The following is a 24,692-nucleotide window of genomic DNA, read 5'->3' on the forward strand; positions in this document are numbered from 1 at the left end:
TGCCTGGAGAAGTGCGGATAGCTGAGGAAGAAGTGCTGCCCTGCCTGGGACTGTGCTTTGTGGAGCTTTCCTGCAGTGCTGCTCCTGCCAGAGTAAGAGGGGAAAGACTGGACTTTGTGTGCCTTCCATCTTTTGAAGAAATCTCCAAGGGCTTGATTTAGAACTTGCCTCCTGTTGTTTCAAGTCTCAGGGACAGCAAAGACTTCTCTCTGCCAGCACCTGGAGTCTCTGGAGAGACTCCTGCTCCGACAAGTGGTGCCCTATCCAGTCCCTGGGCCCTTGAAAGGAAAGCTGGTGGAAATCCAAGGAAATCGACTTCGGACGACTCCGGACCGACGTTGCTGCTGAATCCGGTGACGCCACCTGCACCCGACACTGTGACCTTTGCTGGAACGCGACGCTCTTCGCAGGCCCGACACCGCTGCAGCCCCGCTGAAGTCCGCGACTCCGTGGAAGTCGCCGCACCACGTCGTGACCGACGCCGCTCGAATGCGTGGATTAAATGTTTCGCACAGACACCGCAATCCCCGACTTCGCGCCTCGGCTTGTTTTCACTCTTCACCAAAAGTACTGTACTTGGGGGTCTACACGACTCCGTGTCCGGCGCAGCTGGTGTCGGCTTGTTGGGAACGACTCCGTGTTAACATCTCATCGAAGCATTTTTGTTTCTAAGCGCTATTTTTTAGTTTCATCTTTAAAAATTCATAACTTGACTTGTGTATGTTGGATTTTTGTCGTTTTGGTCTTGTTTTGTTTAGATAAATATTTCTTATTTTTGCTAAACCGGTGTTGTGTCATTTTGTAGTGTTTTCATTAAGTTACTGTGTGTGTTGGTACAAATACTTTACACCTAGCGCTCTGAAGTTAAGCCTACTGCACTGCCAAGCTACCAAGGGGGTAAGCAGGGGTTAGCTGAGGGTGATTCTCTTTTACCCTGAATAGAGTGAGAGTCCTTGCTTGAACAGGGGGTAACCTGACTGTCAACCAAAGACCCCATTTCTAACATTGGTGATCAGCGGTTGGGATTTGGACATGTATTTGTACTTGACATACAGTAATTATGTGTACACTACTGCTTGAGTTCAGACAACTACGTGACCACATACTACTAGTCTTGTGATTTTAGTTTTTTTCTATTTGGACTGTTTTTGCTCTGCATTCAGTTTCTTTTTTCGCGGATCCTGTGATTGAATTTTCTGGAACTTCATTTTGGAACTTGTTTTCTGCATTTGGAACTTTGCACTTTTTAAAATCTTTCATCATGTCTCTACTTGGAGATGCATCAGTTGAAGCTGTTTTTGACCTGAAGCAATTGGATAATTATAACAAGGCTCAGCTAAAGCAGTTTTGTAAAAATGTTGGTTGTCCCATTAAGAGCTCTTCCAAGAAGGATGAGCTGAAAAAGGCGCTGAGGGCCTGGGTGACAACCAGAAGCACTGGAGGGCACACTGAGGATGAGGATGAGGGAGAGCAATCAGTACATAATGGTGTAGTGGGGGGACCTGTTATTCCCAGGGAAAGAGTCTCTAGGGCAAGTAGCAGTGTATCCTCCACAGGTCTGACACCTGAAGAGTTACAGGACAGACAGGCAGAGAGGGAGTACCAATTGGAGCTGAAAAAGCTCAGTCTAGAAATGGAACAGAGAAGGCTGGCCATTGAGGAAAGGAAGTTAGCAATGTCTCATGAGCTCAGTTAAAAAGAGATAGATCAGAGGAGTCAGTCCAGTAGGGATGGTGGCAGCAATCCTACAGTGCAGCCTGAGAGACGGGTACACATCCCAAAAGACCTTGTGAGGGATTATAAGAGGGAGGATGATATCTACTTGTGGTTCAAGGGTTATGAGTCAGCTCTCCACATGAACCTGGTCTCTGAAGCTCATTGGGGGCAGCCCTGTGGAAGCATTTTGAGGCAGAGGGGAGGGACACACTGACAGCCTTAGGGGATGCTCAGAGTCTCACCTACCCTGTCATGAAGGAGGCCTTACTCACCAGGTATGGTCTCACCCCTGAGCAGTACAAGGAGAAGTTTAGATCCTACGAGAGAAAGGAATCCCAAACATGGTTGGAACGTGTTGATTCTTTTTGCAGGTCACTGGATGGTTGGGTGAAGGGCAGTAAGGTAAACACGTATGAGGGGCTTTACAATTTAATTGCTTGGGGGCACTTGTACAGTTTATGTTTTCCAGAGCTGCGCCAGCACCTCATTGACAGCAAACTGGCTGACCCCAGGAAGCTTGCGCAGGAAGCGGACCGCTGGGAGAGCACCAGGGTCCAAAAGAGGTATGGGGGAAGACCACGCCAAGGGTGGGCAGGGTCCCTCTGAAGAAGAAAGGGGGGGTAAGGGCCAACACGGGGAGTTCTCTAAAGGGCCCCAAACTGATTCCCAGGGTAAGGATTCCCAACCCCCCAGTGAAAAGAAGCCATGGTTGTCCAAAGGGAAGCCAGTGGCAGGTGGTCCCCCACGTAAGTGCTATGCATGTGACCAGGTGGGTCATGTGAGGGGGGACCCCAAATGCCCCAAAAGTACACCGGCACCCACTGGTGCACCGTCCCAGGGTTTAGCCAGTGTAGCGCTTGGGGAGGAGTTGGTTTCAGGTGGGTGGAAACCAGCAGAAATGACCCTTGTCTCACTAGGGGACAGTGAGATGGTCCAGAGAAACCTAGTGCCTGATAACACTAAGAAGTACAGACAATGGGTGACCATCAACGGACAGAGGGTGGAGGCTCTGAGAGACACAGGAGCCAGTGTGACTACAGTGAGGAGTCACCTGGTGTCTGAAGAGCAGATTGATCCCCGGGTACTTCACAAAGTAGTTGCGGTAGACAACCCTGAGCGCCTCTGCAGAGTGGCGCAGGTTCCTTTTGAATGGAGGGGGGTCTCAGGTTCCTTGAAAGTCGCTGTGAGTCCAACCATGGCTGTTGATTGTTTGCTAGGCAACGACCTGGAGGATTCCCCTTGGAAGGAGGTGGAACACAGGTCTCATTTGGAGATGTTGGGTCTGCCTGGATGGGTATGCGTATCCACCCAGTCTATGGCAGCCAATCAGGGTAGTCAAGAGCCCCTGGAGCCTGAAACAGTGGCCCAGGGGACCGGCAAGAAGAGGAAGGGCAGGGGGCGTGGGAAACCGGCCCCAGAAGTTCCCACGGTCCGGGAGGAGGCAGAGCCAGAGGGTGATGCCCCGGAGCCTGCAGGGGAACAGGTGGCTGAACTGAGGGAGGTCCCTGAGCTGTCGCAGTGGCAGCAGGAAGGGGGGCCCACCAGGGAAGCATTCTGTGCAGCACAGAAGTCATGCCCTACTCTGGAGGGTTTGAGGCAGCAGGCGGCAGACCAGGCGGCTGGCAAGGAGCCAGGATCACACCTGATTTATTGGGAGGATGACCTCCTGTATAGCGTGCTTAAGGTTCCTGAGCCTGGGTCAGCCCGTGTGCTGTGGTACCCCAGTGCTTCAGGGCCTTCCTACTGGGGTTGGCTCATGATGTGCCTTTAGCTGGACATTTGGGGCAGGACAAGACCTTTGAGAGGCTTGTCACCCACTTTTACTGGCCCCTAATGCGCAGGCACTCAGATGCACATTGCAGGTCTTGTCAGACAAGTGGCAAGAGTGGGAGGAAATGTAAAGCTCCCCTCCAGCCTTTGCCTGTTGTCAGTACTCCCTTTGAACGGGTAGGAATTGACATTGTGGGTCCTCTGGATCCCAAGACAGCCCTAGGCAACAGGTTCATCCTGGTCTTGGTGGACCATGCCACAGGGTACCCAGAAGGCATTCCTCTAAGGACGGTCACTGCCCCCGTGGTGGGACGTGCCTTGACGGGAGTTTTTACCCGCATGGGGTTTCCCAAGGAAGTGGTATCTGATAGAGGTACAAACTTCATATCCACCTATATGAAGTCTCTGTGGAAGGTGTGTGGGGTAACCTACAAGTTCACCACCCCCAAAGTAATGGTCTGGTTGAGAGATTCAACTGCACCTTGAAAGGCATGATTCAGGGCCTGTCAGAGCCCTTGAGGCGTAAGTGGGACGTCCTACTGCCATGCCTTCTGTTCGCTTACAGTGAGGTGCCTCAAAAGGGACTTGGCTTTAGCCCCTTTGAGCTCATCTATGGCCAAACTGTGAGGGGACCGCTCAGTCTGGTGAAGGAGGCTTTGGAGAAAGCTCAAGAGTAAACCACTCCAGGATGTATTTAGCTACATGCTGGCACTAAGAAACCAGACTGCCCGCTTCAGGAGTCTCACTCAGGAGAACCTGGAAGCAAGCCAGGAGGATATGAAACGGTGGTATGACCAGAATGCCACTCTGGTTGAGTTTCAGCCTGGACAAAAAGTGTGGGTCATGGCACCAGTGGAGCCTAGGGCTCTCCAAGGTAAGTGGACTGGGCCTTTTGAGGTGGTGGAAAGAAAGAGCGAGGTCACCTATCTGGTAGACTTGCAATCCCCCAGGAACTCTTTGAGGGTCCTACATGTCAACCGCCTCAAACAACACTTTGAGCGAACTGAGCTATCCATGCTCCTAGCGACAGACGACGGGGTGGAGGAGGAGAGTGAGCCTCTTCCTGACCTCCTGTCTGCAGGAGAGAAAGATGGGTCTGTGGAGGGAGTGATCCTCTCCCCCTGCCTGACTGAGGAACAGCAGATGGACTGTCGCCACGTGTTGGGACAGTTCGCCTCACTGTTTTCCCTGATCCCAGGAGTCACACACCTGTGCACACATGATGTGGACACTGGAGACAGTACACCTGTTAAACATAAGGTTTACAGGGTGACTGACAGGGTCAGGGCTTGCATTAAGGAGGAAGTCTCCAAAATGTTAACCCTAGGGGTTATTGAGCACTCCAGCAGTCCTTGGGCCAGCCCAGTGGTATTGGTCCCAAAGGCTGCTGCTCCTGGTGCCACTCCGGAACTTAGGTTCTGTGTGGGCTACCGGGGTCTCAATGCAGTCAGCAGGACTGACGCACACCCCATCCCTCGAGCTGATAAGCTCATTGATCGGTTAGGAGCTGCCAAGTACCTCAGTACGTTTGATTTAACATCTGGGTACTGGCAGATTGCCTTAACTGAGGGGGCAAAGGAGAGGTCATTCTCTACCCCAGATGGGCACTTCCACTTCAACGTGATGCCCTTTGGGATGAAGAATGCCCCTGCCACCTTTCAGAGGTTGGTCAACCAGGTGTTGGCAGGACTAGATGAGTTCAGTGCCGCCTACCTGGATGACATTGCTGTGTTTAGTTCCACATGGGAGGAACACCTGCAACACCCCTGGAGAGTGTTAGAGGTCCTGCAGAAGGCAGGCCTCACTATTAAGGCGAACAAGTGCCAAATAGGGCAGGGTTCTGTGGTGTACTTAGAGGACACCAGGTGGGGAGTGGCCAGGTGGCACCCCTACAGCCTAAGATTAACACGATTCTGGCTTGGGAGCCTCCCAAGACCCACACTGAAGTGAGAGCCTTTTTAGGTCTCATAGGATATTACAGGTTTGTTAAGGGATATGGTACCATTGTTACCCCCTTAACTGAGTTGACTTCTAAGAAGCAACCCAAGAAAGTGATCTGGACAGAGGCTTGCCAGACCGCTTTTGACGCCTTGAAGGCTGCCATGTGCACAGCACCTGTGCTGCAGGCACCTGACAACTCCAAGGAGTTCGTTGTGCAAACAGACGCCTCAAAGCAGGGTATTGGAGCAGTACTCTCACAGCTTAATGAAGAGGGCCTAGATCAACCGGTAGCCTTCATTAGCAGGAGGTTACTACCCAGGGAACGTAGGTGGAGTGCCATAGAACGCGAAGCGTTTGCTGTGGTCTGGGCACTGAAGAAGCTAAGACCATACTTGTTTGGGACTCACTTCCGAGTTCAGACCAACCACAGGCCCCTCAGATGGTTAATGCAGATGAGTGGTGAGAATCCAAAACTGTTGAGGTGGTCCATTTCCCTATAGGGGATGGACTTTACGGTGGAACACCGTCCTGGTACAGAGCACGCCAATGCTGATGGTCTGTCCAGGTTCTTCCGCCTTAGTGATTAGAACTCCCATGAGATTGGGTAGTTGCTCCCCACTTTTAGCTGGGGGGGGGGGGGGGGGGGGGGACACGTGTTAGACTTTTCATCCTTGGCGTGGTCTCCCTTAACTTTTTGCCTCTGTTCCCCAGGTTGTTGATGTGTGCTGGACTCTGATTTTACTGTTTTTGTTACTCTGGGCACTTTACCACTGCTAACCAGTGCTAAAGTGCAAGTGCTCCTGTTTAAAATGTGTACGTAATTGGTTCTCCATGATTGGCATATTTGTTTTACTGTTAAGTCCACTAGAGGTACCCAGGGCCTGTAAATCAAATGTTACTAGTGGGCCTGCAGCACTGGTTGTGCCACCCACACAAGTAACCCTGTAATCATGTCTCAGACCTGCCACTGCAGTGTCTGTATGTGTATTTTTACACTGTAAATTCGAATTGGCAAGTGTACCCACATGCCAGGCCTAAACCTTCCCTTTTCTTACATGTGAGACACCCCTAAGGTAGGCCCTAGGTAGCCACAAGGGCAGGGTGCAGTGTATGGATAAGGTAGGACATATAGTAATATGGTGTTGCAAGGCCTGTCTCTCTCATAGGATAATATGGGGGCTACCTTTAAATATGATTAAAGCGTAGATTCCCCTAGAGAGTAGATGGACATGTGGAGTTTGGGGTCCCTGAACTCACAATTTAAAAATACATCTTTTAGTAAAGTTGATTTTAAGATTGTGCGTTTGAAAATGCCACTTTTAGAAAGTGAGCATTTTCTTGCTTAAACCATTCTGTGACTCTGCCTTGTTTGTGGATTCCCAGAAAAATTCATCTTGTGGTGGGACACACTGTTTTTTTCTGCTGCTAGCGGGATAACTAGCTCTCCTGCCAGCTCCTGAAATGCCTCCAGTGTCTTTGCGCATACGTCTGATCCTGCTCGATCTACAAAACAGGAAATCGTCCAAGTAATGAAGTTTGCTGCCTTGTGGGTGCCTCCTATGTAATGCCCATTCCAGAAAGGTGTTGAAACACTCGAATATGCGCATGAGATGGAGCAACCCATTGGCATGGCTTTGTGGAAATACACCTGGCCTTTGTGTTGGAAACCCAGTAAATGGTAACTGTCCGGGTGTACCGGGAGGAGGTGGAAAGCGGACTCAGTGTCCGCCTTTGCCATGAGCGTCCCCCTGCCTGACGCTTTTATAATGCCAATTGCGTCGTCTACTGTAGCGTAACTCACAGAACAAGCCTCTGGATCTATACTGTCATTGACAGATGCCCCCTCTGGGAAGGAGAGGTGATGAGTCAGTCTGAACTGTCCTGGCTCTTTTTTGGGGAAAACCTCTAGAGGGGAGATTAACAGATCTCCAGGGGGAGGCAAGTTCAGGGGGCTTTCAATGCGGCTCATGTTCTTTTCTTTTTCTATCTTTTGTTGGATCACCTCTGGGTGCTCCTCGGCGGATTTTAGGTTTTTCCCAGAGCTCCCTGTGATGTTGCCCTTAAAAGGTATCTTAAAACCCTCTACCATGAGACTTGCATCATCTTTACTAGTGTAACCATTGGCCAGGGTCCTAAGCAAATGCGTGTTGATGGGGGATTTGGCTAGCTTAAACTCTGACCAATTCTTTGCGCCCGCCCACCTTTTGTGCCTTCTTTTCCCTCCGACCTTTTCCACTTCTCCTCCTTGTCTGACTTGTGTTTAGATTTGTAAGTTGATGCTGGATGGTCCCCCCGCAAGATGAACATGTGCGCCTAAACTTGCATCCTGATCCCCATGTTCACTGATCTGACTCGAATTTCCAGCATGTCGCTGGTGGACCCCTTTCCACGGAGCCCTTCCAACTGTGGTTTGGCTTATACCTTTTCGCTGGCCGAAACTTCTCCTGTTTCGATTTAACATAAGTACCCCGAAAGGGCTGCTCGCCCTTCCCAGCCCATGCTTTTACTTCTTTTGCCATCATCATTTTATGGATGTAGCTGGACACATCCTCCTCGTTTCATGCCATCTCTGGATGGGCCTGCATCTTTAATATGAAACCCTTATCTTATTCTAGCCACGCATCCCCTGGAAACGGTCTATACACCTGGTGAATTTTTGACTAATATAACCACAGATCTGCTGCGCACTGGGGGAATTTTCCAACTATCACACAGTCCATCACTTAAATGCATCCAACCAGTTCTCAAAATTCTTCTCTATCCTGGTTTTTCTTTCTTTCTTTCGCACCAGTCCTCCTCTTTTTTGTCGCACTGCATGAGGTCTAGCCTTTCCACCTGAATTTTGAACAAGGTGAATAGGACAATGAATTCTCTCCTTCATATCCTCTCTTTCACAGCCAACGGGATTGTATTTGCTAGCCCTGTGGCCCTTGTGATCACTGTTGGATGGCCTAATGAGGGCCTTGTATATACCTCAGGTACCATGCCTGATGCCGGCACATTTTTAGTGGTGGGCCCCCTGCTTTCTCGTGCTGCGCCCCATGCCAGTTTGGGTGACCATGTTTGGACCTGATCGGCTCTGCTCCTGTCCTTGTGTGTGTGTTGCGTGCCCGCTGGGGGTTGTACTGCCTGCCCCATTTCCCTCAGTAGCCTTACTCTGCGCTGCGCCTGGGGTTTTAAATATCATGGGTGCAAAGGATTTTAAAAAAAATTATGATTGCGGTAATATGCTCACCCTCTGCTGTCTTCTCCTTTCCCTTACTTCTGGGCGCTGGGGCTGTTGAGCTGGCGAAAGTTTGTGGCACCTTCCTCTTGGTGACGTTTTTGGACACTTTGACTTCGCTTCTCTGCCACTTCCTTGGGTTTTGTAAGGGGGGCCCTCCTTACTTGGTCCTGCGGTTGCATTGTCCCCATCTGCCATTTTCTACTGCAGCCAGTCTTTGCCCCTTGTCTCCGGTTCTCTCTTTATTTTGGCAATCATCTCCTCGATGTCGTCTGTTGAACTTGTGCCTGCTCCTCCATGTTTTACTTATTTTAGAATACTTTTTTTTTTTTGCTGGTTTTCTTCTTTTGCTGTTCCTCTTTTCTTTGCTTGTAGCTGTGTGATGCCCCACTGGTTAAAACCTCACACCATGAGCCTCTACCTGTTGCCCCGCACTTTGGTTCAGTGTTGCTGCTAGGCCCAGCTCCCACGCTCGTTCTTAATCTGCCTCCTTGAATTTTTTATTTCTTTTTTTTTTTTTTTTGCAGACCGTAGTGGGGGAGGCTTGGACCAGATTTGTTGCCCCAGTGTCACGTCGTTGTGCTTAAGAACAACAGCAGTCCACTGTGCTGTTGTCTCCTTCTTTAGTGTTCCATGCCGCCTTACTTCCTGTTTTTTGATCAGCGTCATCGACATGCTCGTGCCGGCCTGGAGCGTGGCCTGCTCGTGTGCCGGTCTCTTCTCTGGGCTCCTGCTATGCTTCAGGAGCTTCGGCACGGGGTCACGTCACTGCCCCTGCAGTGGTCATCTGTGCCTCCATGCCACGGCGTTACCGGGCCTCACCGGATGGGCCTAAAGTTGTAGATCTGCAGAAAGGAAATTGCCCGTAGAAGCCCTAGTATAGTATTAGCCCTTGCAAAATCAGAGAGGCTATTATCAGAGCTTTTATATGAGATTGGTGTTGCACTACATGGAACCAAAGGGACATGCAGATTGATCAAGCAACCTGTCCCATAGACAAGTGGATATTTAATTAAATTCTACACTCCTGAGGGGGTTATGATCACTAAATACAGAACATACTACCTTGCTACTATGTGGTTATTGTGAAAACCCTGGGTTGAGAAACAAAAATCAGTGGTGGATTCGCTGCCCCTGCCCTCATAAGTGTGCACTCTGTGTGCCCTGTCATAGACTGACTCATGCATGTTTTAACAAGGTCATAACCCAGAATGAAATGATTTAACTCTTTCCCTCTCAAATCACAAGAGCTTAGGACTGCTACTTTATTATTAAAATACCTGCTACTAAAGTCCCAGGGAAGGTACCCGAGTTTGGCATTAAACTCACCACAAATTCTAATGTTGCAGTCCGAGGCAACCATTTTAGAATTGGACACAAGTGCCTAAAATGTGAAACAAAATTCTAATATTCTTATTTGTAGTTGTAGAAAAATCATTATTATAAAAACATTGATTATATACAATTTAAAAAGATGGGAACCAATAAGTTCTAGCACCTGGGCCTCTGGCCAGCTAAGGCTCAGTTGAGTAATTTTGACCTTGACCCCAAGTTTGACCCATGTTAACAGTCCTCCCTTGGGCCACCCTGAGGTTGACGGGGTAGCAGGAATAGAAAAACAAGAATAGCCATCAAGGGGTACTGGGGTTATAGCCCAGGTTTCCTGCAAAGTAATAAAATCATATCATGCAATCAGGGAAAACCAGTCACTGTTACCCAGTTTGTTATTAACCCCTGCTATATTCCATGACAGGAAAAATAACTTATTAAAGAATCCCTGAAGTTCTTACGTGGGACAGCTCTCTGGACTGGTAAAGGGGCCACCGCTCTATTGAAGTGTGGGCGATCTACAGGATAGGTGTCAGAGACAATAACCCTAGAAACATGAGTGCAACTGCCCTTCCTAACTCCCAGTACCTCAGTATGAGGCATACTGCTACTACACCCTGTGAGTGTTGGCTCAGTCAATTCTACCAGTCAATCACAGCCCTGCAGCCCTTCTAGTGGTGCAAATTTATTACGTAAAGTGACCCCCAGCAGACCCGGGATACATTGTGAAGGACTGTAGTCTCTACTAGAAACAGAACCCAGAGAAAGTCCAAGTGGTATCAGCAAAATAGGTGTTTTATAAAAGCTGCCCTAGGGAAGAACAAGAATCTGAGAAAGCCTAAGAAGAGGGTGTTTGCTGACAGGATAAAGGTTTACAGGCAAAATTCTGATCTCTAAAATTCACCACAACACAATCACCCAAACAAATCTTTATGGGATGGCCCAATCCACGTAATCCTTCTCGCCATTATAATTTGGGAAGAAAATGCAGAGTCCAGACCCATATACTTAGTAAACCAGTGGAGTGACAAACATCAGCGGTTCTGTAGACTCAGTCTGGGATTGCTTCACTCTAGGCACATTTGCCAGTATTGCCCCACACAAGGGCATGCTGAGGGAAGTAGATTTAACACCTGGTCTGTCCAGATACTATTCCCTGTGCTCATTCCCGACTGTTCAGGACCAGTCAAAATGACACACCTTACTAGCACCAGCCCCCAATTGCTCAGGCATAAGTAGGTGCCGTGGTGGAACACAAGAGGGAACCATGGTCACACAGGTCTGAACAGGTGCAGGTGGCGGTTGGCTGTCCAGACTCACAATAGGTGGTGCAGCTGAGGTCCGTCTATCGGGTTCATTTCTATAGGATGTGGAACCTTATCAGCCATATTACTCCTCTTACCCCATTGACCGCTTCACTATCCCCTGCATCCTCATTAGTGGCGGACTTTGCTTCACATTCCAACATGAGCTCACCTGGGAGAAGAAGAAGGCTGGCCTGGTGTGTAGTGGTATCTATGGTACTTATACCTTATACCAGGTCCATTTATCCCTTATAAGTGTAGTGTAGGCAGTGTCTAGAAGCCAGGCTCTCTAGAGGTAGCTGTGGATGAGCAGCCAAGGCTTATTTAGGAGACATGCAAAGCTCATGCAAGAGCACTGTAGTCACACAGTACTCACACACGAAATAAAATATTCAGTGTTAAAAAGATAAAGGTACTTTATTTTGGTGACACAAATACCAAAAATACCATAGAGACGATGCTCCCTTAGGAGGTAAGAAATACACATTATATACACTAGTATGCAGAAATAGGCATAAAACAGTTAGGAAACAGTGCAATTAGTGAAAATCACAATAGTTATAAATGGGCCTAGGGGGAACACAAACCATATACTAAGAAAGTGGAATGCGAAAGTCGGTCCTCCACCTAGGCAAGAGTAGTGTGAAGAGGGGCGCAGGGAGTAACAGAAAAGCCCAAATGGTATGTACCACAACCCACCCCAGTGACCAGGAAAGCAGGAGTAAATCACAGTAACTTTCCCAGAACACACACAGAAGAAAAGAAGAACTATGCAAAACACAGAAGAGACTGCAAGACGCCAACAGTGGATTCCTGGACAAGAAGATCTGTGAAAGAAGGAAACCAAGTCCAAGAAGCACAGAAGAGACCAGGAAGAGCAGGAGCCCCTGCTAACTCGGATGAAGGTACAAAAGGTGAACTACCGGTGAAAAAGAAAAGTCTGCACTGCACCTAAGAAGACGAAGTCGGGTTCCTGGAGGGTGCAAGTGATGCCCCACGCCAGACAGAGGATTGCAGTCAGGTTTGCTTTGTAGGAGTCCACCAACAAGCCTTGACAAACACAAAGCTCGCGGTTAGCGGAAAATGGCTCTGCAAGGGACCAGGAAGGACCAGGTGGGCTCCACCCAGAAGAGGGAGTCAGAGGGGGGCCTCAGCAACTCAGAGAGCCGACAGAAGACCAGGCAGCGCACACAGGAGTACCACAGCACGGGGACAAGAAAGTTGCAGAAGAGGCCCACGCAGCACTACGACAAAGGCCCCCACGCTGCTAGAGAACCACTCCGGAAGCTATGCGTTGAAGGATAGAGTGCTGGGGGCTGGAGCTAAAAGATGCATGAAGGACGCCAACAAGCCTTGGCAGCTGCAAAAGGTAGTGCACTGGGGTACTGCCTTGCGTGGGAAGGCAAGGTCTTACCTCCACCAAAGTGGGACACCTGGAAGAGAGGACCATCAGGACCACTTCAGTCCACCACCCGTGATACAGGATCCATGCAGCTCAGCAGGAGAGGGGATCCACGCATCCTGTAGTCATCGCAGTTGGTGCCTGCAGAGCAGGGGAGTGACTCCTTCACCCCAAGGGAGATTCCTTCTTCCTTCTCATGCAGGCTGAAGACGGGCTGTCCTAAGAGAATGTACGACCGGGAAACTGTTGCAGTTGCTGGCAGGACGCAGATACAATGTTGCAAGAGGCGTCTTGCTTCTTTGTTGCAGCTTGTAGGTTCCTGAAGGGTCCAGATGCAGTTTCTTCAGTGAGAAGTTGAAATGGAGGATGCAGAGAATAAAACATTTTCTAGCATTCGCGTTAAGAATTTTTCAATTCTATTAAGGACACGGAGGCGAGGATTATGCTTCTCTTTCTATGCTCTACATTTAACAGCAGCCAATCAAAACGATAATACCAAAAAAACTACATATCTCAATGTCTGAATATGTCACGTGATAACCATAGAGGAGGACGTCTATAAAGTGTTGCCTCACACCAATCAACTCCTCTTTCTTTGTCAAATACTCGCAACAAAATTGAAAGTCATAGTCTTAAACATGAATCCTGCAAATAAATCCGTGGAAAATGAAGCCCTGGTGAACCGAAGAAGTGGCCTCATCCATCTTGGAAACTTGAAACAATGACAGAACGATCTGAGAATTACTTCTCTTCATTTCCTAGAAAAGAGAAAAGAAATCAGACCATAAAAACTGATCATGGAATGATACTTATACATACTATCAAAGGGGGTGGGATAGCACTGAGATACAAAAAAAAATGTCTATAATAAACTTCATATTATCAAAATGTACAACAAAATAACATATATACACAGTGTGGTGGGATAATCCTCGCCTCCGTGTCCTCAATAGAATTTAAAAATTCTTAACGCAAATCCTAGAAAATTATTTATTCTATGTCAGGACCGGAGGCTCAGATTATGCTTGTTCAAAGCTGATTCACCAGCACCGATGCAATATCCACAATAGGTTTACAGTAGAATGTTTTAAAAGTAGAAGGGGAAGACCAGTCTGCCACCCTTAGAATGTCTTCTAAACGTGAGCCCAAAGCAAAAGAATTCGAAGCCATAGCACCTCTGGAGGAGTGAGCACCAAATTTAGATATATCAATGCCTGGTTCATTCAGTAACCATTGCATCCATCTAGCCAGTGTGGCTGATGAAACAGGGTGATAAGGTTTAACCAAGGAAATGAGCAATTGACCCTCCATATCAGAACGAAATTCTTCTGTACTCACCTCATAAGCTCTGAGACACTGAACCACACAAAGGGGGTCATTCTGACCCCCGCCGGCGGCGGATGCCGCAGGCCTGGCGGGAACCGCCAGAAGACCGTACCGCGGTCAAAAGACCGTGGCGGTCATTCTGAGTTTCCCGCTGGGCTGGCGGGCGACCGGCAGAAGGCCGCCCGCCCAGCGGGAAACCCCCTTCCACGAGGATGCCGGCTCCGAATGGAGCCGGCGTAGTGGAAGGGGTGCGACGGGTGCAGTCGCACCCGTCTCGATTTTCAATGTCTGCCACGCAGACACTGAAAATCTATGTGAGGCCCTGTTAGGGGGCCCCTGCACTGCCCATGCCAGTGGCATGGGCACTGCAGGGGCCCCACGACACCCGTTCCCATCAGCCAGGTTCTGGCGGTGAAAACTGCCAGAACCAGGCTGGCGGGAAGGGGGTTGGAATCCCCATGGCGGCGCTGCTTGCAGCGCCGCCGTGGAGGATTCCCTGGGGCAGCGGGAAGCCGGCGGGAAACCGCCGGCTTCCCTTTTCTGACCGCAGCTTTACCGCCGCGGTCAGAATGCCCCCGGAAGCACCGCCAGCCTGTTGGCGGTGATTCCGCGGTCGTTGGCCCTGGCGGCCCATGACCGCCAGGGTCAGAATGACCCCCAAAGTTTGGGATGGTCCACAAAACTGGGATAAGATACTGATTTCAGGTTACATTTAGTTCTTCGCGAAATGGAAAAAGTCACTCCATCAGGAGAAAACTCCCTCTCTGCTAAAATCCAGTGCTCTAACATCCAAGACTCTCTTACAAGAAATTAAACATAACAACATCATAAGCTTGGCCGAGAGCTGCTTTCTAGACTAAAATCTATTAGGCAGCCATGATTCTAAAAAACGTAGAACAATGTTCACATCCCAAAGGGAAGAGTAGCGAGGATGAATTGGATTAGCTGATCTAATACCTCTCATTAATTTACAAACAATGGGAAACTCCCCAATAGGCAAATGCCCCGCCGAAATAGCCGATCGATAATTATTAATTGATCGATGAGCTAGACCTTGTGCAGCTAAAGGTAAAAAATTTAGGACCAGACAGCAATCTGCTGAAGAAGGATTTGCACCCCAAGCACTACACCAAGCACTCCAGCGTTTCCAAGCAGAAGTGCATCTCTTGTGTGAAATGGAGGACCAGGAACCCACAATGAAATCGGAAGATTTCCTGCAAAAGTCCTGAGACACTCCATCTTTCCCTGAAAGACCCCACGCCACCAGGGATAACTGTCCCGACAGAACCAATGGATGCGGTAGACCCAGCGGGTCCTGGAGTATGTTCTTCCTGAAAGGAAGCAGGATCGGATGATTGCAACTCAACGCCATCGCTAGCGGAAACCAGGCCTGAGACCTCCAAAGAGGAGTCACCAGAACCAGATCCGCTTGCTGACGTCTGATCTGTGCCAACACTCTGGGGATCATCACGAAGGGAGGAAAAGCATACCCCTGTTCCTGAGACCAGTTCTGAAGGAGGGCATCCGTGGCCGATGCTTCCGGGTCCGGCCTCCAACTGACAAAACGTTTGATTTGCCAATTGAGGCGGGACGCAAATAGGTCTATCGAGAAAGGACCCCACCATGCAAAGTGTGTCCCGAAAACTCTGGGGTGCAGTCTCCAATCGCTGTAATCTCTCAGATGCCGCGAGTTCCAGTCCGCAACGAGGTTGCTGGTCCCTGGAAGATACTCCGCAATGACTGATATCCTGTATTGAAGGCAGAAGTGCCAAAATTCCTTGGCAATCTCTGCTAAAATGCAAGAGCAGGTTCCCCCCAATTTGTTGATATATCTCACTGCTGAGATATTGTCCATGCGCAGAAGGATACAATAGTTTGCCTTGAGGAGGGAAGAGACACTTGATCGCAAACGAGGCCGCCAAGAGCACCAAGCAATTGATGTGAAGATTCAGTTCCGTGTTGGACCAATGGCCTCCTGTGGAGACTGATCCGCAACGGGCTCCCCAACCCCAGTGAATGGCATCAGACTCTATCACTACATCCGGGGACGAGCTGAAGATAGCTCTGCCGTTTCATGCCCCCATGTGCTCCAGCCACCAAGTCATCTCTGAACGAGTTTCCTCGGAGAGGAGAACTTGGTCCGCATAACTGAGACCTTTTTAAAGATGGGAGATTTTCAATCGTTGAAGGGCTCTGTAATGGAGGGGACCCGGGAATATCGATTGGATCGGTTAAGAGAGCAGGGCCACCATGCAGGCAATCGCCCTTAATGATACAGACTGTTTGGATAATAAAGATCTCTACTCCCTCTTGATTGACTGAATCTTCCCCGGGGGAAGTACCAATTGAGACCGAATGAAGACTATCTGGAAACCCAGTAAATCCATCTGTTGTGATGGGGTTAGAATGGATTTCTGGGCATTGATTAAAAAAAAACAAGCTCTGAAGCAGAGACACAGTCCACACCAGATGGGAATGAAGTAGGTCTTGGTTCTGGGCCATAATTAAAATGTTGTCTAGGTATATTATTAGACGGACCCCCCGAGAGCGCAGGGACTCCATAACCGGTCGCATCACCTTCGTGAAGCACCAGGGGGGCAGAAGACAGGCCCAAAGGAAGAACCATGTACTCGTAATGAGAGTCTCCCCAAAGGAATTGAAGAAATCTCCGATGTGGAGGAAAAATAGGAATGGTCAGGTAAGCATCCTTCAAGTCTAAACGGACCATCCAGTCTCCCTCTTGGAGAATGTCTCTCAACAAGTGAATTCCCTCCATCTTGAAATGACGGTACATTAAGAAACCGTTGAAGTCTTTTAAGTTCAGAACCAGGCCTGAACCACCCTCTTTTTTGTCCACTAGAAACACCGGACTGATAAAAATGGAAGGGTGTTTCGGTACCTTGAAAATAGCGCCTTTTGTTATCAGAGCAGAGACCTCTGTGGAGATGAAACTGTGTTCTTGAAGGGAAAAATATGTTGGACGAGGCGGGCACTGTTGAAACGGGGACTCGTAAAATTCTAGTTTGAACCCCTGCACGGTCTCTAAGACCCAAGCATCTGGAGTAATTAGACCCCATGCCTGCAGAAAACAGAGTTCTGCCCCCCCAACATTACATCTGAACTTGCAATCAATCTCACCTGTGGATCCTGACTCCTGGGAGAAAGATTGGTGGCCTTTGGATCTCCCCCTGCGGAACCTGGATCGACCTGCTCTCAGTCGTGATGGGTAGAATGTTGAAGAGGAGGAGTCATACTCCTGAAAAACACCTCTTCCTTGATGGTAGTAATCACGTTGAGGGCCTTGCTGTTTGAAGGGGCCGAAGGCACGCCCTCTGTAGCGTTTGGCCCCTCGAAAAAGTGGACGCAGCACCCGTCTGATTGAACCTTGGGCCTTGTCCCAACTTGCATAGGTTGCAACAAATTTGAAAAGTTCTTTTATAAAGGGAGAACCAAACAGTAAACCCTGAGCCACAGGGCCTGATTCCGAGGTAGCCAAATCTGCCACCTTGGGATCCAACTTCATCAGAACGGAGCGACGACGCTCCGAAGATATGGCACAATTAGCATTGCCCAGGAAACAAAGCGCTCTTTGAGCCCAACCTACCAAAATGTCAGGGTTAATAGCCTCTCCTGATTCCTTGGCTTGAAAGGCCAACTCTAAAATTTTTGTTAGTGGGCCGGAAACATCTAATAGTTTATCCTGACATCCACGCCAGGTGCGATCTATACCCTTCTTTGGGTCCTTGTCAGATTTTTTGAGAAAAGTGACCAAGGTAGGATCCAATTCGGGGGTCTCTGGAGGGGAAATCCGGTCTGGGGCATTCAGACCTCAGCCTGGAGTGAACCTCCTTATCAAAGCTATGCCTGATGTGGGATTCCACATAATCTGCTACTTCAGGAGGAGGCAACCACATTGAAGACCGGGGATGGACAATGTCTTCCGGCTCAAAGGTCAGGACTCTAGGAGTAGGAGCTTCCTGGTGATGAGCCTTCTTTTTGCATTTCCGAGGAGGGTCATCTCCCTGCTCAGATGAGTGATCAGAGGAAGAAGTAGAAGCTGGGTCACTTGTAGCTTTCTTTTGTGACGCTGAATTGTAATCATGTTCCCTGGCCATATTCCTGATAAGGCTTTCAAAGTCCAAAGAATGCGGATTATGAGTCTGCTTAGTGGCTTGGGTGCCCGCAGATAGTGAAGGTTCCATAATGGACTGAATGCCAGACAGGGCTACCCAGCCTTGTTGTTCCGCAAAACCCAACAGGTGATGCTTAATGTGTTTAATAGCCTGCGCCAAGGCTTGATTAACTGCATGACGCACCCCTGACGTCCAGGGCGTACATCAAGTCCTGTTCAAAAGAACCAGCCAGTTCATCCAAATAATAACCATCATCGGCTTGGTCTTCATAGCCAGCCATGCTGTGACACAGCAGAGGGGCTCCAAAGGAGCACTAGTAAATATATAAAATACAGGGCAATAAATTCCTTTTTTAGAATGTGGAGGGAGCTGCCCTGAAAGCAGAGACACAGTAAATGCAGGCTCCATAGAAATTTCTATAGGGCCTGCATTTACTGAATAGAAATTTCTTGCAACCCCAGTGTAGATGGGCAGCTTGAGCCGGTCAGGAGACGTAAAAATTACCCGTCTCTAATAGTTGAAAATAGGACCCAACAAAAGCTCCTATTTCTGAGCGTGTAACTTTTTGAACTCGTCGAGTTCAAGGGAGCACACGCTCCGATGAACGTGTGTTAGAATTTCTCTTTGAACTCGTCGAGTTCTGCACCACAAAACGCTCCGAACTACAAGCGTATACAATTAGGCCTGAACAACAAAATGCTCCGATTTACGAGCGTGTATAATTAGGCCTCCGGGAGCTGAAAGGAACGCTCCGGCAATCAGCATGCTATTTTTAGCCTGCTGCCACACACGATCCCTGGGGGCAGACAGACGAACGCTCGGAGACGCGAGCTGCTATTTTAGGGATCTAACTGAAACCGGCCATAAAAAGAGGACTGCGTGGAGACGCGCGCGTCCTAGCTCCCCTGCTCCCACTCCACAGGATATGGAAGCGAGCCGAACGGTCGCTCCAGGGAGGGCAAAACTGCTCCCAAACAGACAAATAATACACAGTAATAAACAATAAACAATGGGCAATGGAAAATCAATGCACTTAACTGGCTGCGAAGCAGCAAAGAAAGAGGAGTTGATTGGTGTGCGGCAACACTTTATAGACGTCCTCCTCTATGGTTATCACGTGACATATTCAGACACTGGGATATGTAGTTTTTTTTGGTATTGTCGTTTTGATTGGCTGCTGTTAAATAAAGAGTATAGAAAGAGAAGCATAATCTGAGCATCCGGTCCTGACATAGAATTCCTGCTGGAGTCTTGCAATCCGAATCAGAGGAACTACCCAAAGGAGAGACCCTAACTAGCACTGAAAGGGGGATTGGTCCCCTAACCATTTAAGAACTTATTAGGGGAGGGCTCGGACGTCACCTGCTGGCACTGGCCACTCAGATGCTCCCACAGTTTCCTGCCAACCTTGAATCCAAGATGGCAACACACAGGGACCTGGCCTAGCAGTTCGGGCTGGACTATTCCCATGGGGAACAGGGTCAAGACTGATTTGCACATGGCTGGGTCCAAACTGGAATAGCATGGGCAGCAAAAAAACGATGGATTTAGGCCCAGATCACTGTACTGGGGGTGAATGTTTGACAATGTTCAGCATTCCGTCCATCACTTGTTGTTTTGGCTTTGTCGCCCCAAGTGGGAAGGGTATGCCCAGACGTGGGTCCCGTGCTTCCCATGCCACTGGATTCAAGCTAGCCTGGCTGATGAGGGGTGAAACCCCGAAACCGGTCCCAGAATGCTTGTTTCCAGTCCAGGGAAGACCTGGCCTAGCAGTTCGGGCTGGACTGTTCCCATGGGGAACAGGGTCAAGACTGATTTGCATATGGCTGGGTCCAAACTGGAATGGCATGGGCAGCAAAAAAACTGTGGATTTAGGCCCAGATCATTGTACTGGGGGTGAATGTTTGACAATGTTCAGCATTCCGTCCATCACTTGTTGTTTTTGCTAACACACAGGGACCCTCTGGAGGAGCTCCGAGCACCACCCCTGGGGTGGTGATAGACAGGGGAGTGGTCACTCCCCTTCCCGTGTAGACTGGTTTATACAAGGAGGGCACCAAATGTGCCCTTCAAAGCATTTCCACTGGCTTGGCGAGGCTACCCCGCCCAAGCCTGTAACACCTATTTCCAAAGGGAGAGGGTGTAACACCCCTCTCACAAAGGAAATCCTTTTTTCTGCCTTCCTGGGCTCGAGCTTTTCAAGCAACAGGAGGGCAGAAACATGTCGGTGAGGTGGCAGCAGCTGGGGCTGCCTAGAAAACCTCTGAAGGCTGAAACGGCAATATTGGGGGTCCTGTAAGGAGCCCCCAGAGTACATGGAATTATACAACCAATGCTTGCAAAAGCCTTGGGAAATGATTCCAACATGTTAGATACCAAACATGACAATGTTCGGAGTTACCATTCATTATGTGGCTGGACATAGGTAGTGACCTATGTCCACTACACATGTAAAATGGAGTCTCTTCACTCACAAAGACTGGGAAAATGGGCCTGGAGTTCGTGGGGCACCTCTGCTAGTGCAGGGACGCCCTCACACTCAGGTACTTTGCACCCTGCCCTCAAGGCCAGAGGGCCTGCTATAGGGGTGACTTAGAAGTGACCTGGTGCAGTAAAAATGGCAGTTAAAGGGTGGTTGCACCTTTTCACGCAAGCTACAACGGCAGTCCAGTAGAAGCCGTTGCATGGGCTCCTTATGAGTGGCAAAATATATTCTGCAGCCCATAGGAATCCCCGGGAAACCATATACTAGGGGCTTATAAGGGGGCACCAGTATGCCAATTGTGGGTGAAATACAGACTTTTGGGAGAGAAAGCATAATCACTGGGGTCCTGGTTAGCAGGATCCCAGTGAACACAGTCAAACACACTGACATCAGGCAGAAAATAAGTGTAACCATGCCAAGAAAGAGGGTACTTTCCTAAAGGGGCGCATCAACAGCATGAGTACTGATTACAGATGTGAACAATGAGAGTAAGCTAACCTCTATTTTTTTCCAGATGGTCTTGTAGAGGTTTTAAATACATTTTTAATATTGTTTCAAACCTTACACAAACATCAGAATTAAGTGAAACTGAAATGGCCAAATCAGCAGTCAGCTTTTGATTATCTCCCTTCGGGGGCGCCTTTCTCCTCACAGATCCTCCCTTCTTTTTCTTCACCGCTGGTTATTTGACGGGGAAGTCTGCAGTGCTATCTAAACAGGCAGCACTCAAAGAAGTAGAAGAGGCGGGCACACCATTACAGAGGTTAGGGGCTAAGGACCTCCCAGAGTCATCAAGGTGCACAGTTGCATGTTTGTCACCCGCACCCATACCCAAGGAGAGCCTTCTTTCTGTAAGTTCAATTACCTTTGTAATAACCCCAGCCGCACAAACCAGGAACGACTCAATTGTGGAAATGGTGCTGTGCGCCAATGAGCTGGTTACATTTTTCCTTTTGCCCATTATTGTGAAAAGCACAACCTTCTATAAATGGGAGAAAGAAGAGACACAAGGCAGCCAGTGGTACAGACCACACACCAGTCAACTGGTATACCAAATAGCAAAATACTGCGGTTTATAAGCCAAAAACAATTTCAGCTGATCCCTCTGCCGCAAATGGCACCAGCTTGCTATACTCCTCCCAACTTCTTTAAGACCACCACTACTGAGGAAAAATAGAACGATAAGAATTGTTAATCGATTGTCCTGAAAGCCTCCGAGCCCCCAAACAACAACGTTGCCATCACCAATGTCTTCCTTTGCAGCTACACAGTGTATTTCAGTAACCTCTGAAGTGTTTGTGCTTGCAAGATGACCTGTGTACAAAAGAATACAAACAATACAATAGGTGGTTACCTACTGTCTGCGGGCCTCAAAAAATATATAAACACACTTGTGGAAGATCTTGGGTCCTACTCAATGAGGCTGCTACGTTGCAGGGACATCCTTTGCTTTAGTTATTACATAAAAAATTCGAAAATACCACTTATAAAGAAATAACACGTCCAATTATCAGTTATAAAAAATGAAAAAACTTTGAAAAAGGAACACTACCTAAAATCACTATTACCAAAATATAATTACGTAAGGGCAGTGTCAAAGGGATGAAGTGTTAGAGGTTAGGGGTGGAGGGTCAAGGGGTTAAAATTGTGCAGTTAGGAATATATAGGGTTTAAGGTATACAGTCACAAGTTTGTGATATTGAGTTAAAAGTAAAGGGTTTAGGAGGTTAAGAAATGGGGCTGGGGTTGGAAGTATAGGACGAAGGGTTGGGATTATGAAGTATACAGTTTAGGGTTTATGGGTTAAGGGTATAGAGTTAACACTTAAGGGTTAACCACTATTACAATTGTGTTTTGTCAAGATTGAGAATGTGCTTCAGGTGTGCTGACGATTTTTACAGTTTTTGTTAGTCAAAGGCTTAAAAAAAATTAAGTGTTGCTTTTCACAATAACACTGCACTTTTTTTTCCAATGGAAGACACTACAATTTTGGTGTGATGCAATCTGAAGCATTGAAAACAAACTCATGCCATTTCTCAGTAAACTACACATACCTAATTAACAAGGTACGACCTTCTTTTGAACCAACTTCGACTATGACTTTCCAGCAAGTACTCCAAAGATATACAACCTCCTAATCAACCAGCTTAAAAATTGCCATAAGACTGAAAAGCTGTCTCAAGTTGCTGCACTTTGAAAGCCGTAAAGAAGAGGAGAAAACTAAGAAGCTGAAGAGAGATGTAAAATGCCCCTGGCGTAAACAGCAAGGAACCAAGGCCTATTACTGAAAATCTGAAGGCAGTTCAAATGTAAATTAAAGTTTGCGCACCTATGTTAATGGAAACATTATCCAACTATCAGATGGTACAACTTCCGTGGCAGCGGTGTGAGAGGGACAAATCACAGGCGTGAGACAGAGTAGGAGAAAATGGCTCTGATCTGTATAATCGAAGAATATTGTTTTGTGTAAATAAACGCCTTCAAACGTCAACACACACTATTGACGCATACGTTGCACCACACAAAGCTTTTACCCGTTAGGTCCACACATTTCAAAACCCTTCGCCTTTAAACGTTATCTACCTGCCCTGTTAGACATGTTTAAAGTGTCAAATGAAACACACTGACCTAGTATTATAATTTAATGATTAATGGAGGGATATGGCGTTGTGCCAAAAATGAATGAGCACTGGTGGTCGGCCCTTCCGACCCTTTTTCATGTAACTCAGTCCTTGGGACACACAATACCCGTATTAATGCTTCTCCCTTTTAAGACTGTGAACACTGCACTGTCGCAACATCAAAACAAGTTAATTACGGAATCACATCTTCGCGGTCTACACAAGACTCTTACCCTCCTGCAAAGAGATGCACCAGCGTGTCCCTTTGGCTCATCCTCTCTCATGCCAAGGCGCAGTGCAACGGCAGCTCCCTGCGGAAAGACCAGCCGTTAAAGTGTTGAGCAAATCAACACCGTACAGTCAAATTCTCCAGTCCACAGACAGCTGTATTACCGTCCACCTCAAAACCTCACGCTAAGAAATACTCCTTGTTTCAACGTTAGCCACACCAGCACGCATGCGCAGCGCAGTCCCTCCGCTTCTGTGACCCATTCCAGTTGAAGCTGCTCAGTCATAAACACAGCTTCCTAATTGGTTTAGCCACCGGATTTAACGTCACAGCTACACTCTCTCTCTCTCTCTCTCTCTCTCTCCCCCTCCCCCTCCCTCCCTCCCTCTCCCCCTCTCTTCCTAATTTCTCTGGGCCATGCGTGTTATGCTGCTCTAGTTCAGCTTTTTTCTTTCGAATTCTGGGACTAGTCCTGTTTTATAACTGATACACAACACTCAGAATTCACAGAAAAACCCTGGTATGGAGCAGCACATCACGCATTGCTCTGGATAGTGACAGATACGTATCCAGAGCTGGCCAGGTGGGGAAGGACATAAGCAAGTGAAGCACTAAGCACAGACGAACACTACCCGTTGTTCGTGACAACCCCTAAAAGGGAGGGGAGGGGGGGCGTTGGGGCTGGAGAAAGGTGCGGGGTAATAGGAAATCGTACCTGTAGAGCTTTGATATACACGTGGGTAGTAAGATGTAAGGTCAATAATAGAAGAACTAAAATAATCAGAACGAGATGATAGAAAAGTGTTAGGAAGGTTTGACGAGGAGAGAAGATCCTCTTTGTTTCTTTGGCTTCACTAAGAGTGGTGTTTGCCACAAGCGTGTACTGTTTGGTATAAGGGAGTGTCCTGCGTAAATCCAAGAAGGTCAGAGACTGTGGTTACTCCGCATAAATCCATTTAGATATAATAAACCGAAACTTAACTGTTTTACCATAGTCATCAATATCCTCGAAAGCTGTCATGGATCTGGTCTACCTGGACCTAAGGTTGGACACCTCTGTTTCAGACTTTCGGATTGGAGAGGGCAAAGGGATCAACCGTGGTGGATGGGGCACGTTCTTCTGTCTGCAGAAGACAGATAAAATTGTAATCAATACTCTGGCATGCTTTGTAGTGATCTGACCTCTGATGCGTATCACTCTTCATTAATTATT

The 24,692-nt window shown here is 48.2% G+C and overlaps 1 protein-coding gene across 3 annotated transcripts in view; it reads right to left on the reverse strand.

The window, feature by feature from the left end:
- The window catches only part of SLC25A36 (solute carrier family 25 member 36), a 1,333,693-nt gene extending 1,309,942 nt beyond the window's left edge, over window positions 1-23,751 (reverse strand). For all 3 annotated transcript variants that reach the window (XM_069213671.1, XM_069213670.1, XM_069213672.1), the window contains exon 1: window positions 23,484-23,751. In XM_069213671.1, coding sequence (XP_069069772.1) covers window positions 23,484-23,524 — 41 coding nt within the window. In that variant the 5' untranslated portion in view covers window positions 23,525-23,751. The remainder of the gene's footprint in view (window positions 1-23,483) is intronic.
- Window positions 23,752-24,692: the final 941 nt, after the last annotated feature.

The sequence above is a fragment of the Pleurodeles waltl genome, chromosome 11 (assembly GCF_031143425.1).
Source record: "Pleurodeles waltl isolate 20211129_DDA chromosome 11, aPleWal1.hap1.20221129, whole genome shotgun sequence".
Lineage (NCBI taxonomy): Eukaryota > Metazoa > Chordata > Amphibia > Caudata > Salamandridae > Pleurodeles > Pleurodeles waltl.